The sequence below is a fragment of the Oncorhynchus mykiss genome, chromosome 26 (assembly GCF_013265735.2).
Source record: "Oncorhynchus mykiss isolate Arlee chromosome 26, USDA_OmykA_1.1, whole genome shotgun sequence".
Lineage (NCBI taxonomy): Eukaryota > Metazoa > Chordata > Actinopteri > Salmoniformes > Salmonidae > Oncorhynchus > Oncorhynchus mykiss.
In genome coordinates, this window is record NC_048590.1 from 34,923,828 (window position 1) to 34,939,135 (window position 15,308).

Below are 15,308 nucleotides of genomic sequence, written 5' to 3' on the forward strand. Positions count from 1 at the left end.
AACCAAGCCGCACTGCTTCTTGACACAATGCCTGATTAACCCGGAAGCCAGCCACATCAATGTGTCGGAGGAAACACCTTACACCTGGCGACCGTGTCAGTGTGCATGCGCCCAGCCCACCACAGGAATCGCTAGAGCGAGGTGGGACAAGGACATCCCTGCCAGCCAAACCCTCTCCCTAACCCGGACGATGCTGGGCCAATTGTGCGCCGCCCCATGGGTCTCCCAGTCGCGGCCAGCTCAGATGAAAAACTTTTTATGCTGTCTTTTTTTGGTGGGATTTTTTGTTACATTTATAAAGGTGTTACCGTAGGGATATGCACATCCTGCTTTTTGGATTAAGTGATACTGTTTGACCGCCACAGCACAGCTAACCTATATATCAACCTCCATTAAAAAGTACTTTCCTGCAGGTGCCCAATTTCAGTACAAAACCCTACCACTGCTCTCTTTGTGAATCTTACATCTAACATCACCTTACTTTAAAACTAAAGGTCAGGAGGGAGGAAGATTAAAGTCACAAATCATGGCAAATGCCACCGGGATCCCATCGCTGAGGTCTGGTTTTGTTCCATAATCTGTAAAACCTGACATTTGTCTTTTTAGAACCCACTTTCAGAACAGTCCGCGGTACCTTTCAAGCAAAGCATACCACAGATTTAGGTTTCTGATAGAATTTCCAGGGGACTGTAACCTAACTTCCCTAAGTTACGGTTTGGTCTGTATAGACAATTCTGGACGACAGGACAGTGGAAAACAGTCAACTTCCCATCAGTAGAAAATACATTCCTACCGCTCTTTGACAATCCCATTTCCTGTGCCTGGTAACCATTCAGTTAGCAGATGGGATACCAGCTCTTTGTCATAGTAGCATTGTGTTATAGGAGAGCTATCTTGTATAGAATACCAGAGAGGGTGATGTTAGTATTATTGTCTGTTTAATGTTTTGCAGAATCCAGAGGATATGCAGTCTGGATAACCTGACTAAACTAGATATTCTGGACTTGCATGGCAATCAGGTACCATGTTTCAAACCTTAGAAAAGTATAACTTCACTTACATTCCTTTTTGTTCTCTAAATATACACCTACATGCATTTATTGTCTGTAATGTTGTTTGCAATACGGTGACCAGTGGGGGACTGTGATATCTAGCTGTGAGGTTTAGCAAGAGCAGAGAGGCACTACCACCTCCCCCATACTGCTGGTTGGTTACTGCGTCACTGACTCTGGGCCCCTACAGTTAAGCTCAAGCAGGCTTGGCTGCAGGAAAGCAAACACATTAGTTCCTGTTGTGAGGCTTTTAAGTACATTCTATATTCAGTTGTGTGAAGGCAGTGAGTTATATTTGTACTTTTAGTTGAAACTCAGTGCTCTCTCAGCCATTGTTACTAGAGTACTTTACCTTTCTTTTGTTTTCCCACCAAATTAAAACATATTTAGGAGCTTATTCCCACACATCCCAGTCTTGCTCTGGGTTACCTTACAGTTCTTCTTCAATTACTGTAATTTCTCTAACAGGCAAGGCTGTTTCTGTTCCTTTTATAATGAAGGAACACTTGATAAAGCTGTTCTACAACTCATGAATGGTAAGTTGAGCGAAGGCCGATTTGATGAGCTTTTCTCCTTAGATAGGCCTACAGTATGATCTGGCTGCTGTCACAACGTATTAAAAGCCTGTGAAGAGAGGGGATCACAGTAATGCTGGTGTCAAATCAGGATTTTGCCAGCACCTGTAAAAAGAGGATAGGATTGAAAAGTAATCTGTCCGCAGTGCTGGTTGTTTGAAAGGTGCTGCCAGTATATCGCCCACATTGCTCCAGTGAAAGTCAACCCAAAGTCCCTGTGAGACTCCTCTCTCTGACTCCGGCTGCTCTTTTTCATGTGTCTCATACTCTCATTCCCAATTAAACATTGGTTTCTGTTAATCTACCCAGCAGCCGTTGTTTTCCAGTCACTTCTGACCACATTTCCCTTACCACATTTGTACTTCCCAAAGCACAGCAGTGTTTAAGTCACCTATGTATGACCACAAATAAGGGATAATTTCTGCCCTTATTTCAAATGACCCCTGCCTGGCCTCTCGTTTTACCCAGAAGGGAGATGTGCTCTGGGGATAGGAATTTGTCGTATTTCCAGTTTGTTGGAAATGTTCAATAGGAATATCCTCTTTGGGAAGGAAGGACATTCAAGCCCATTGACCAGATCCTGGAGTTAGAGGATGACATCGTATTGTTAAATAATCTGTCCTTCCATTGGTTGAGTGATGGATTGTGCTCACAATATGATCCTCTGTATCTAGTCGACACTAGCGATAACGGCTGCTATTCAATGAGGACAAGGCTACAAAAAATTTGATCCCTTGAGAGTTTTTGAATGCCACTACATTTATTGTATCAGGAATGTACCAGTATATGATGTCTACAATGAATTACATTAGAAATTCAAAATCATTAATCAAACAGACAATATTTAACTTCATTATGAAACTATTTGAAACTTACAATGCACTTTGCCATTTTTATTTTAAGACCTATAAAGGACAGATGTGACCCTGCCTGCAGAGCAAATATCCCTATAGGACATTAAGACTTCAACAGTGCCCTGACCTCTCATGTTCCTCCTCTGTAAAATGAGCGGGGAAACACTGTAACATATTTTGGATGCGTGATCCACCCCAACAGAAAGCAGTTCTACAGTTATCTGTAACACAACCCAGTTAAATATTTTCAGATGAGATGATCTAATCTGCCCTGACGAGAGATGTAAAATGACTGTTCAGTGAAAGATACAGCCAGTGTGGAGTGGACCCTCTGGCTTTTTTAGCTTTGCAGAGGATGTCCCAGCCAGGACTGAGATGAGTTTAGCCATGTGCTGACTTGTGTTAAAGTGGACTTGAGACAGAGAGAATGCTTTTCATTGGAGCCATGGTGGAACTGTGAATCAAAGAGAACACCACTGGGAAGCCTCAGTTGGAGTGGAACATTACCTCACTCTGTTGTATTTGTCAGCAGTCATAACAAAAGTTGTTTCAATCTCAACGTCTCTTGCCTGTCTCTCTGGTCTCTGTCCAATAACAACAGTATTATGAGAGGCATTTGGGGGACTTAATACACCTGGGCCTATTGTCAGAACTCCATAACTGAGATACCACCTCTACTATTCACTACTGGCAGCTGGACAACTTACTGTACAAATAGACAGCTATAATGAAATGTATTTATAATCAATCAAATGTATTTATAAATCCCTTCTTACATCAGCTGATGTCACAAAGTGCTGTACAGAAACCCAGCCTAAAACCCCAAACAGCAAGCAATGCAGGTGTAGAAACACGGTCGCTAGGAAAAACTCCCTAGAAAGGCCGGAACATAGGAAGAAACCTAGAGAGGAACCAGGCTATGAGGGGTGGCCAGTCCTCTTCTGGCTGTGCCGTGTGGGTGGAGATTATAACAGAACATGTCCAAGATGTTCAAATGTTCATAGATGACCAGCAGGGTCAAATAATAATAACCACAGTGGTTGTAGAGGGTGCAACAGGTGCAACAGCGCCTTAGGAATAAATGTCAGTTGGCACTCAGCTGGAAGGTCTGATTTCTCTATTATTAAAACAAGACCCAGATGGCAAATATAAAGATTCAGTCTATCTAAAAAAAAACTGGAGGCCCCTTACACTTCAATGTTGTGATGCAAAAATACTAGCAAAATGCATAGCACTCAGAATTAAATGGGTTTTACCAGGTATTGTTCATCCTGATTTGACAGGTTTTTTACATGGACGACACATTGGAGATAATATATGACAACTAATAGAATATCATGAAACATCTAAGAAGCCAGGAATGGTATTTATAGCAGATTTTGAAAAGGCATTTGATAAAGTAAGGCTGGATTTTATTTATACAGTGCCTTGCGAAAGTATTCGGCCCCCTTGAACTTTGCGACCTTTTGCCACATTTCAGGCTTCAAACATAAAGATATAAAACTGTATTTTTTTGTGAAGAATCAACAACAAGTGGGACACAATCATGAAGTGGAACGACATTTATTAGATATTTCAAAATGTTTTAACAAATCAAAAACTGAAAAATTGGGTGTGCAAAATTATTCAGCCCCCTTAAGTTAATACTTTGTATCGCCACCTTTTTCTGCGATTACAGCTGTAAGTCGCTTGGGGTATGTCTATCAGTTTTGCACATCGAGAGACTGACATTTTTTCCCATTTCTCCTTGCAAAACAGCTCGAGCTCAGTGAGGTTGGATGGAGAGCATTTGTGAACAGCAGTTTTCAGTTCTTTCCACAGATTCTCGATTGGATTCAGGTCTGGACTTTGACTTGGCCATTCTAACACCTGGATATGTTTATTTTTGAACCATTCCATTGTAGATTTTGCTTTATGTTTTGGATCATTGTCTTGTTGGAAGACAAATCTCCGTCCAAGTCTCAGGTCTTTTGCAGACTCCATCAGGTTCTTCCAGAATGGTCCTGTATTTGGCTCCATCCATCTTCCCATCAATTTTAACCATCTTCCCTGTCCCTGCTGAAGAAAAGCAGGCCCAAACCATGATGCTGCCACCACCATGTTTGACAGTGGGGATGGTGTGTTCAGGGTGATGAGCTGTGTTGCTTTTACACCAAACATAACGTTTTGCATTGTTGCTAAAAAGTTCAATTTTGGTTTCATCTGACCAGAGCACCTTCTTCCACATGTTTGGTGTGTCTCCCAGGTGGCTTGTGGCAAACTTTAAACGACACTTTTTATGGATATCGTTAAGAAATGGCTTTCTTCTTGCCACTCTTCCATAAAGGCCAGATTTGTGCAATATACGACTGATTGTTGTCCTATGGACAGAGTCTCCCACCTCAGCTGTAGATCTCTGCAGTTCACCCAGAGTGATCATGGGCCTCTTGGCTGCATCTCTGATCAGTCTTCTCCTTGTATGAGCTGAAAGTTTAGAGGGACGGCCAGGTCTTGGTAGATTTGCAGTGGTCTGATACTCCTTCCATTTCAATATTATCGCTTGCACAGTGCTCCTTGGGATGTTTAAAGCTTGGGAAATCTTTTTGTATCCAAATCCGGCTTTAAACTTCTTCACAACAGTATCTCGGACCTGCCTGGTGTGTTCCTTGTTCTTCATGATGCTCTCTGCGCTTTTAACGGACCTCTGAGACTATCACAGTGCAGGTGCATTTATACGGAGACTTGATTACACACAGGTGGATTGTATTTATCATCATTAGTCATTTAGGTCAACATTGGATCATTCAGAGATCCTCACTGAACTTCTGGAGAGAGTTTGCTGCACTGAAAGTAAAGGGGCTGAATAATTTTGCACGGCCAATTTTTCAGTTTTTGATTTGTTAAAAAAGTTTGAAATATCCAATAAATGTCGTTCCACTTCATGATTGTGTCCCACTTGTTGTTTATTCGTCACAAAAAAATACAGTTTTATATCTTTATGTTTGAAGCCTGAAATGTGGCAAAAGGTCGCAAAGTTCAAGGGGGCCGAATACTTTCGCAAGGCACTGTAAATGCCTGGATTTTTTAGAATTTCGGTAATTATCTTATAAAATGGGTAAAAAATAATGTATAGCAACCCCAGGTGTAAAATAGCAAATAACGGCTACTTCTCAGTGTGTTTTGAATTGTCAAGAGGAGTTAAACAAGGGTGTCCGCTGTCACCATATCTATTCGTTATGGCCATCGAAATGCTAGCTATTAAAATCAGATCCAAAAACAACATTAAAGGATTAGAAATCCAAGGCTTAAAAACAAAGGTGTCCATGTGTGCCGATGACTCAAGTTTTGTATTAAGTCCGCAAGCTAGATCCCTGCAATGTCTCATTGAAGATCTAGATAACTTTTGTGTACTCTCTGGACTAAAACCTAATTATGATTAGTGTACAATATTACATATTGGATCTTTAAAAAATAAAACTTTTACATTACCCTGCAGTTTACCTATAAAATGGGCTGATGGTGAAGTTGACATACTCGGTATTCATATCACAACAGCTATAAATAAGCTCTCCACAATGAATTTCAAAAGAAAACTTGTCAAAATAGACAAGATCCTGCAACCATGGAGAGGTAAATACCTGTCTATTTATGGAAAAATTGCCTTGATTAACTCCTTAGTCATATCTGTTTACTTACTTACTTATGGCGCTGCCTACTCCTGATGATTAGTTTTTCAAATCATATGAGCAAAAAATATTTTGCTTTATCTGGGACGCTAAACCAGACAGTGGGTTGAGATTATTAAATATAAAAACACTAAACATCTCTCTAAAAGCTTCACTAATTCAAAAGTTTTATTTTAACCCTAAATGGTTCTCAAGTAGATTACTAAGAAAAGATCATCCATTGTTTAAAAATGGCACTTTTGCCGTTGTGCAGATTGTCATGTCTCATTTTCGATTAATTGAAATTATACTTTTTTCAAAGTATCTCTCTTTTTCAATCAAGCATTGCAGAGCTGGCTACAATTTTAAATTAATCCCCCTGAAAAGACATGACAAATATTACAACAAATATTATGTCTGAACTCTAATGTGCTGGTTGATAAAATACCTGTCTTTATGGGAAAGATGTTTAAAAAGGGTATTTTGTTCTTAAATTATATTGTAAATTGGAATGGTTGAGTTATGTCCTTCATGGAGTTATCAGAATTGTACGGAAAGGTCTGCTCAATCCAAGAGTACAACCAATTGATTAGAGCATTGCCCCAAAAATGGAGGAGGCGGGTGGCAGCAGGAGGAGGTAGGGAACTTGTCTGTCTGGCCAATATAAAGGATCAAAACTAGCGAAGGAATAAAAATCATAATTTGAGGACCAGGATGTTGACAACTCTGCCAAACAGATTGCAAAATAGTTGGGAAGAGATTTTTGACGTACTGATTCCATGGTATGAGTTGATATATAAAACAATGGAAGATTCTAGACTTCGTGCTTTTCAGCTAAAATTATTATATTGAATTCTTGCCACCAACAAAATGTTAAATATCGAAGCTCTGCAGATTTTGTTGTGAGGATACAGAATCAATAGACCATGTATTTTGGTATTGCTCTCAGGTAGCCTGTTTCTGGTCTCAGGTTCAGGAATGGCTGAAAATGCATAGCATTGATCTAAAATTGACCCTAGAAATAGTACTAATAGTACTAATAGTTAGGAGATCTGGCGAGACCGGGTCAGTCAATTACTAATATACTAATACTCTTAGTAAATGTATGTATCTTCAACTCGCAGGCTGTGGATTCTATTTGATTAGATAGATTGAAATTGTATGTTAAACATCACAGCATAGTTGAAAGATATGTGTTGCGTAGAAACCCGAAGTGGGTGGCCAGCAGAGATAGATGGGATGGGCTGAGGGAAGCTGAGGGTTGGAATGTGGAATTGGAGACAACTGGGAGTGGAGTTGCTGTGTGAGAGATAGAATGATGGTCAAAGATAAAAGTTAAGTGGCAGTGTTTTTACAACTAATGCCGGTTTGTTGGTGTTTGTACACATGCATATACACACACTCTCATTCAAATAAACACATAGAAGAACACACGCATACATGTAATAGTGTCAGACATGCACACAAACATACATTTGGCATTGCTGTTATGATTTTAGTTGTCCTTGATGTCCTTTGTTATTAGTAATTTTTTCTTTTGCATAGTTTTTTTCCTGTTTTCTTCTGTCTTCTCATTTTCTCTCTTTAGTTAATTCTCTTGGTTGTTGGTTCATTGGGGGGTTCTTGGGGGTGGGGATTGGAATTCATTTTATTTTGTATTTTTCTTCCTGGGGGGGACTGTGGGAGGGGTCTCGAATGGTTGAGTGACAGCTATTGGGGATCTTGGAGGGGTCGGATTCACGTTTTTTGGCCTGGTGGTAGATTGGTCAACATGCCCTTGAGCAGGGCATTGACCCTGGATGCTTCTGTGTGTCGCTCTGAATGGGAATTTGTTGGATGACTGGTATGATGTAGTTGTTGAGTGGCTTCACTGCAAGTATATTGTATATTTCGAATATTCAATAAATAAAATGTTACATTTTTTTAAAAAAATTGAACACTATAGGAGAAAGCCCTGCCTCCAGCTGTTTGCTTAGAAATTCTAGGGACAGTAAGGAGGCCTGTGTCTTGTGACCGTAGCGTATGTGTAGGTACGGCAGGACCAAATCGGAAAGATAGTTAGGAGCAAACCCATGTAATGCTTTGTTGGTTAGCAGTAAAACCTTGACATCAGCCCTAGCCTTAACAGGAAGCCAGTATAGAGAGGCTAGCACTGGAGTAATATGATCACATTTTTTGGTTCTAGTCAAGATTCTAGCAGCCGTGTTTAGCACTAACTGAAGTTTATTTAGTGCTTTATCCAGGCTTTATCCGGGTAGCCAGAAAGTAGAGCATTGCAGTAGTCTAACCTGGAAGTGACAAAAGCATGGATGAATTATTCTGCATCATTTTTGGATAGAAAGTTTAAGATTTTTGCAATGTTACGTATATGGAAAAACATAGTATAGCACTGTTACACTGGCCTTAGAGTGCTTCGGCTATGAAAGCACTGTCTGGTCAAGCTATGAATGAGGAGAGTCAGAGAGAAGAGTGTGCCTCAGTATCACTCATGAAAGGGCTTTAGATGTGGAGAGCAGGCTGTCACCCCCCTCCCTCCCCTAAATGGAAGGGAAAAGTAGAGGCCCTTTTAGCCAGAGCTCTATGCTGCTTCTGTCCTTTAAATGATGTTCATTTAAAGATTCTGCCCTAAGCTAACAACCATACTCAGTCTGTCTTGATTCATGTCTACTTGCATCAAGCTCACTGCAGGAGCCTTTCAACCTTTGACCCCGGAGTAACATGCAGTGTATCATCATCAAGGGAAAGGGAACCCCCACAGCCGGCCCCTCAGTAGTAGTTAGTTCTGGCTTGTATCCCAAATGGCATCCTATTCCCTATGTAGTGCACTACTTTTGACAAGTGCCATATGAGCCCTTGTCAAAGGTAGTGCATTACATAGGGAATAGGGTGCCATTTGGGAAGCATCCCTGACCTCTTCCTGAAATGGAGAGGACACAGGTCTGAGTGGCACACACTCAGACTGACAGACAGGCAGCAACCGGGGAATCCCCGGAATCCCCTAACACAACGTGCCATTGGAACTGTCACGACTTCCGCCAAAGTCGGTTCCTCTCCTTGTTCAGGCGGCGTTTGGCGGTCGACGTCATCGGTCTTCTAGCCATCGCTGATCCACCTTTCATTTTCCATTTGTTTCGTCTTGTTTTCCCGCATACTTGGTTTACATTCCCTCATTACTTGACGTGCATATAATCCTCTGTTCCCCCCATGTCTGTATGTGGAATTGTTTCCACATGTAAAGTGTATGTGCAATTCAGACTGGTTTGCTACGGGATATTTCAACCTGTATTATGTTGTTCTGAGTGCAGTTTGTTTTGCTCATTAAACTGCTCCGGTTGTTACCCGGTTCTGCTCTCCTGCACCTGACTTCCCTGCAGCCAGTTACGCACCTCTTACAGAATTCCACACCCAAATATGGAGTCAGCAGGAGCAGATGCCCCTGGTATAGGGGTTGAGGAGCGTGTCCGGGGGAACGCGGCAATGCTCCACCATCTCGGCGCCGCCATGGACCGCGTCATCCAAACCATGGACCGCTGGGAGAGACAGGGAGTTCCTCCACCCCACCAGCGCAACCGGGGTCTCTACTACTCGCCCCCCCTCTGCACCCAGTCCCAGTGGGATTCGTCTCACCCTTCCCCGGGAGTACGATGGGACGGCTGCACTCTGCCAGGGTTTCCTGTTGCAGCTGGATCTATACCTGGCAACCGTCCACCCGGCTCCTTCGGGCCGTGAGAGGGTGTCCGCCCTCGTCTCGTGCCTCTCGGGGAAAGCCCTGGAGTGGGCCAACGCCGTGTGGGGAGGAGTTGCGACGCTGGATCATTTAGAGGATTTCACCCGCCGCTTCCGGGCAGTCTTCGTTCAGTCTTTGGTGATCGTCTCTTCCATCTGAGGCAGGGGACGAGGAGCGCTCAGGAGTTCGCGATAGACTTTCGAACCCTGGCCGCCGGCGCGGGATGGAACAACAGGGCCCTGTTCGACCACTATCGCTGCAGTTTTCGCGAGGACGTCCGTCGGGAGTTGGCCTGCAGGGACACCACCCTCACCTTTGACCAGCTGGTGGACCTGTCCATTCGGCTGAATAACTTGCTGGCTACCCGCGGACGTCCAGAGCAGGGTCTGTCGGTTCCATCCCCCAGCACCACCGCTCCGATGCCCATGGAGCTGGGAAGCGCAGCGCTCAGGGAGACCGGAGGAGGTTCCGTCACGTGCACCATCTGTGGCCGCAGAGGTCACACTGCCGGTCGGTGCCGGGTTGGTTCCTCTGGGGGTCGAGGCAGCAGGGAGGGCACTCTGGCGTCACCCCAGGTGAGCCGGCACCATTCTCACCCAGAGCCCTCTGTTGCACACCTGTTTTTGTATGTTACTTTTCCTGAGTTTCCCCAGCATTCCCAGCATAAGGCACTCGTCGATTCAGGTGCGGCTTGGAATTTCATAGACAGATCATTTGCCCATAGTTTAGGGATCCCCATTGTTCCAGTGGCTATGCCCTTCCCAGTTCACGCCTTAGACAGTCGACCATTAGGGTCAGAGTTGATTAGGGAGGTCACCGCTCCCCTGGGCATGGTGACGCAAGGGGGTCACAAGGAGAGAATCAGTCTCTTTCTCATTGACTCTCCTGTGTTTCCCGTGGTGCTAGGCCTACCCTGGTTAGCCTGTCATTACCCCCACTGTTTCATGGCAACGGAGGGCTCTCACGGGGTGGTCGCGAGAGTGCTCGGGGAGGTGTTTAGGGGTTTCCATTGGTGCTACTACGGTGGAAAGTCCAGACCAGGTCTCCACCGTGCGCATTCCCCCCAAATATGCCGATTTGGCTCTCGCCTTCTCCAAAAAGGAGACTCAATTACCAATCCAACATCGGGGGGATTGTGCGATAAATCTCCTGGTAGATGCCGCACTTCCCAGGAGTCACGTGTATCCCCTGTCACAGGCGGAGACTATGGAAACATATGTCTCAGAATCCCTGCGTCAGGGGTACATTCGGTCCTCTACTTCACCCGCTTCCACAAGTTTATTTTTTGTGAAGAAGGAGGACGGGGGTCTACGCCCATGTATTGACTATCGAGCTCTAAACCAGATCACTGTGAAGTATAGTTACCCGTTGCCTCTCATAGCTACAGCGATTGGGTCAATGCACGGGGCACGCTTCTTCACAAAACTAGATCTCAGGAGCGCTTACAACCTGGTGTGTATCCAGGAGGGAGACGAGTGGAAGACAGAGTTCAGTACCACTTCAGGGCATTATGAGTACCTCGTCATGCCATACAGGTTGATGAATGCTTCGTCAGTCTTCCAAGCCTTTGTGGACGAGATTTTCAGGGACCTGCAGGCTGTAGTGGTGTATATCGATGACATTCTGATATACTCCGCTGCACGCGCCGAGCATGTGTCCTTGGTGCGCAGGGTGCTTAGTCGATTGTTGGAGCATGACCTGTATGTCAAGGCTGAGAAATGCCTGTTCTTCCAGCAGTCTGTCTCCTTCCTAGGGTACAGCATTTCCACCTCAGGGGTGGAGATGGAGAGTGACCGCATTTCAGCGGTGCGCAATTGGCCGACTCCCACCACGGTAAGGGAGGTGCAGCGTTTTCTAGGGTTTGCCAATTACTACCGGAGGTTTATCCGGGGTTTTGGTCAGGTAGCGGCTCCCATTACCTCACTGCTAAAGGGGGTCCGGTTCGGTTGCAGTGGTCGGCTGAGGCGGACAGGGCTTTTGTTCACCTAAGGGCCCTGCTTACCTCGGCTTCCATGCTGGCCCATCCGGATCCCTCTTTGGCGTTCGCAGTGGAGGCGGACGCCTCTGAGGCTGGGATAGGAGCCATGCTCTCTCAGCGTCGGGGACGCCACCGACACTCCGCCCCTGTGCCTACTTCTCGAGGAAGCTCAGCCCAGCGGAGCGAAACTATGACGTGGGGGACTGGGGCTGTTGGCTGTTGTCAAGGCTTTGAATGCATGGAGGCATTGGCTTGAGGGGACTAAACACCCTTTTCTCATCTGGACTGACCACATCTGGAGTACATCCGCACAGCGAGGAGACTGAATCCTCGCCAGGCAAGGTGGGACATATTTTTTACCCGTTTTGTTTTCACCCTTTCGTACAGATCAGGTTCCCAGAATGTCAAGGTAGACACACTGTCCCGGCTGTATGACACAGAGGAGCGGCCCATGGATCCCACCCCCATACTCCTGGCCTCCTGCCTGGTGGCGCCGGTAGTATGGGAGCTGAACGTGGATATTGAGCAGGCGTTACGTGCAGAGCCCGCTCCCCTCCAGTGTCCCGCTGGGCATCTGTACATTCCGTCTGCTGTTCGTGACTGGCTGATCTATTGGGCCCACATGTCACCCTCCTCTGGTCATCCAGGTATCGGTCGGACAGAGCGCTGTTGGAGTGGGGAGTACTGGTGGCCCACCTTGGCCAAGGATGTGAGGGTTTATGTTTCCTACTGCTCGGTGTGCGCCCAGTGTAAGGCTCCTAGGCACCTGCCCAGAGGTAAGTTTACAAACCTTACCCGTTCCACAACGACCATGTCGATAGATTTTTGTTACAGATCTCCCCCTCACAAGGTAACACCACAATCCTGGTCGTTGTGGACCGTTTCTCCAAGTCCTGCTGTCTCTTTCCTCTGCCCGGTCTCCCTACGGCCCTACAGACTGCGGAGGCCTTGTTCACTCACGTCTTCCGGCACTATGGGGTTCCTGAGGATATAGTGTCTGATCGAGGTCCCAAGTTCATGTCGAGGGTCTGGAGAGCGTTCATGGAGCGTCTGGGGGTCTCGATCAGCCTTACCTCAGTTTTTCACCCTGAGAGTAACGGGCAGGTTGATAGAGTTAACCAGGATGTGGGTAGGTTTCTGCGGTCTTATTGCCAGGACCGGACGGGGGAGTGGGCGGCATTCGTGCCCTGGGCAGAGATGGCCCAGAACAGGTTACAGCTCCCCCCGATTACCGTATTAACCCCTCGTTCCATGTGTCTCTCCTCAGGCCGGTGGTGGCTGGTCCGCTCCAGGAGTCTGAGGTGCGGGAGGTTCCTCCTCCCCCTCGATCGAGGGGGCCCCAGCGTACGCCGTTCGCTCCATACTGGATTCGAGGCGGGGGGCTTTCAGTACCTCGTGGAGTGGGAGGGGTACGGTACAGAGGAGAGATGATGGGTTCAGGTGGAGGACGTGTTGGAACCTTCAATGCTGCGGGAGTTCCACCGTCTTCGTCCTGAACGCCCTGCACCTCGCTCGCCCCCCGGGTCGTCCCTGAGGCCGGTGTCGGCGCGCTGCTGGAGCCGCGTGTCAAGGGGGGGGGGGTTACTGTCACGTCTTCTGCCGAAGTCGGTTCCTCTGCGGACGGCGTTCGGCGGTTGACGTCACCGGTCTTCTAGCCATCGCCTATCCACCTTTCATTTTCCATTTGTTTTGTCTTGTTTTCCCGCACACCTGGTTTACATTCCCTCATTACTTGACATGCATATAACCCTCTGTTCCCCCTATGTCTGTGTGTGGAATTGTTTGTTGTAAAGTATATGTGCACTTCAGACTGGTTTGCTATGGCTTATTTCAACCTGTATTATGTTGTTCTGAGTGCAGTTTGTTTTGCTCATTAAACTGCTCCGGTTGTTACCCGGTTCTGCTCTCCTGCGCCTGACTTCCCTGCAGCCAGTTACGCACCTCTTACAGGAACACAGGAGTGATGGTTGCTGATAATGGGCCTCTGTACGCCTATGTAGGTATTCCATTAAAAATCTGCCATTTCCAGCTACAATAGTCATTTACAACATTAACAATGTCTACACTGTATTTCTGATCAATTTAATGTTATTTTAATGGACAAAAAATGTGCTTTTCTTTCAAAAACAAGTACATTTCTAAGCGACTCTAACCTTTTGAACGGTAGTGTACATAAATTTAAAAATATTAACGTGTGTGTGTGTGTACATCTATCAGTTACACATACATGTCAGTATATACACACAACATAGCATACATACTGAGAGCTGCTGGGTTTTGAGATCTGAGGGGCCACAGGCTGGGGTTGGTGGAGGGACTGCAGGCTTGACATACTGAGGGGGCTACTGACTGGCTGATGGTAGAGCAGAGCCCTGGCTGTTCTGAACTGAAGCAGCTGGATTGTGTCTAATCCTTTGGGCTCACACTAATGCACTGTGCAGATGTAATGGCTCAGGCCTATAGTGATTCAGATCTGTGCTAAGATCGCAAACAGCTTGGCCCTTCTATCATCACAGTAATGGTTGAAGATGGTTCCCCCCACCCTGCAATATACTGTGCAAGAACAGTATGCTGCTGTGTTGCTAATGCTGCCAATTATAACAGATGCACACATCCAACTGTCGTGGTTTGATATATACACACTCATTGGCATACAGCTGATGGCTTAAGCTAGTCCTCAAGGTGATGCCAGTGTCTGCCCCCCTACCCACTCACGCATTGAGATGTGTAGACAGATTATAATTTTCTTCTTAGATGATAATGTTAGCTGCAGATTCTTTTTTCATCTTGTTATCATCCTCCGCTGCTGGCACAAGCCTTTGCATGTTTTCCTTATTTTGATGTTTGTCTTGGTATCACATTTAGAAGAATTTCTGTTTCATGTCTCACCAAGAAAAAACACAAAGTGAAGTAGCATACTTGTCCTCCTGCCATTCATTTACGGTGGTTACCAAGGGGAAATAGCTAGCTCATTAACACCTCCTCATGCTGACTCCAGTGGAAATTAAATAGGATATTTTTGAAACAGAAATTCCCTCCCCCTAAGTTTCTATAGTATTGTATTTCTGATCAACAGAGGAGCACAAACAGGCCTAAACAGGTCCTTCATTTGTATACAAGTCTGACATCTCCAAACCCTTCCCTCACTTGGTATGTTGGAAAATTCAACAAGCTCTCAGTCTCACGTCAGAATTAGACATTCATTCATGTTTCTCAAACATCAAATTTCAAAGTGTTTAAGGTTAAGTTTAGGCATTAACTCTGAATTTTTAAGGTTAGGGTTAAGTTTAGGCATTAACTCTGAAATCTTATGGTTAGGCATTAACTCTGAATGGTTAAGGCAGTGGCTCGTGAGGCACGGCCCCCGAGCACGGGGATCAAAAATATATATATGCACTACCGGTCCAACGTTTTAGAACACCTACTCATTAAATAATTTTTATTTCTACATTGTAGAATAATAGTGAAGATATCAAAA

At 45.3% G+C, this 15,308-nt stretch overlaps 1 protein-coding gene across 1 annotated transcript in view; it reads left to right on the forward strand.

The window, feature by feature from the left end:
* The first annotated feature begins 9,536 nt into the window (after positions 1–9,536).
* The window catches only part of LOC110506118 (leucine-rich repeat-containing protein 49), a 47,336-nt gene continuing 41,564 nt past the window's right edge, over positions 9,537–15,308 (forward strand). The window contains exon 1 of the mRNA XM_036963624.1: positions 9,537–9,764. Coding sequence (XP_036819519.1) covers positions 9,537–9,764 — 228 coding nt within the window. The remainder of the gene's footprint in view (positions 9,765–15,308) is intronic.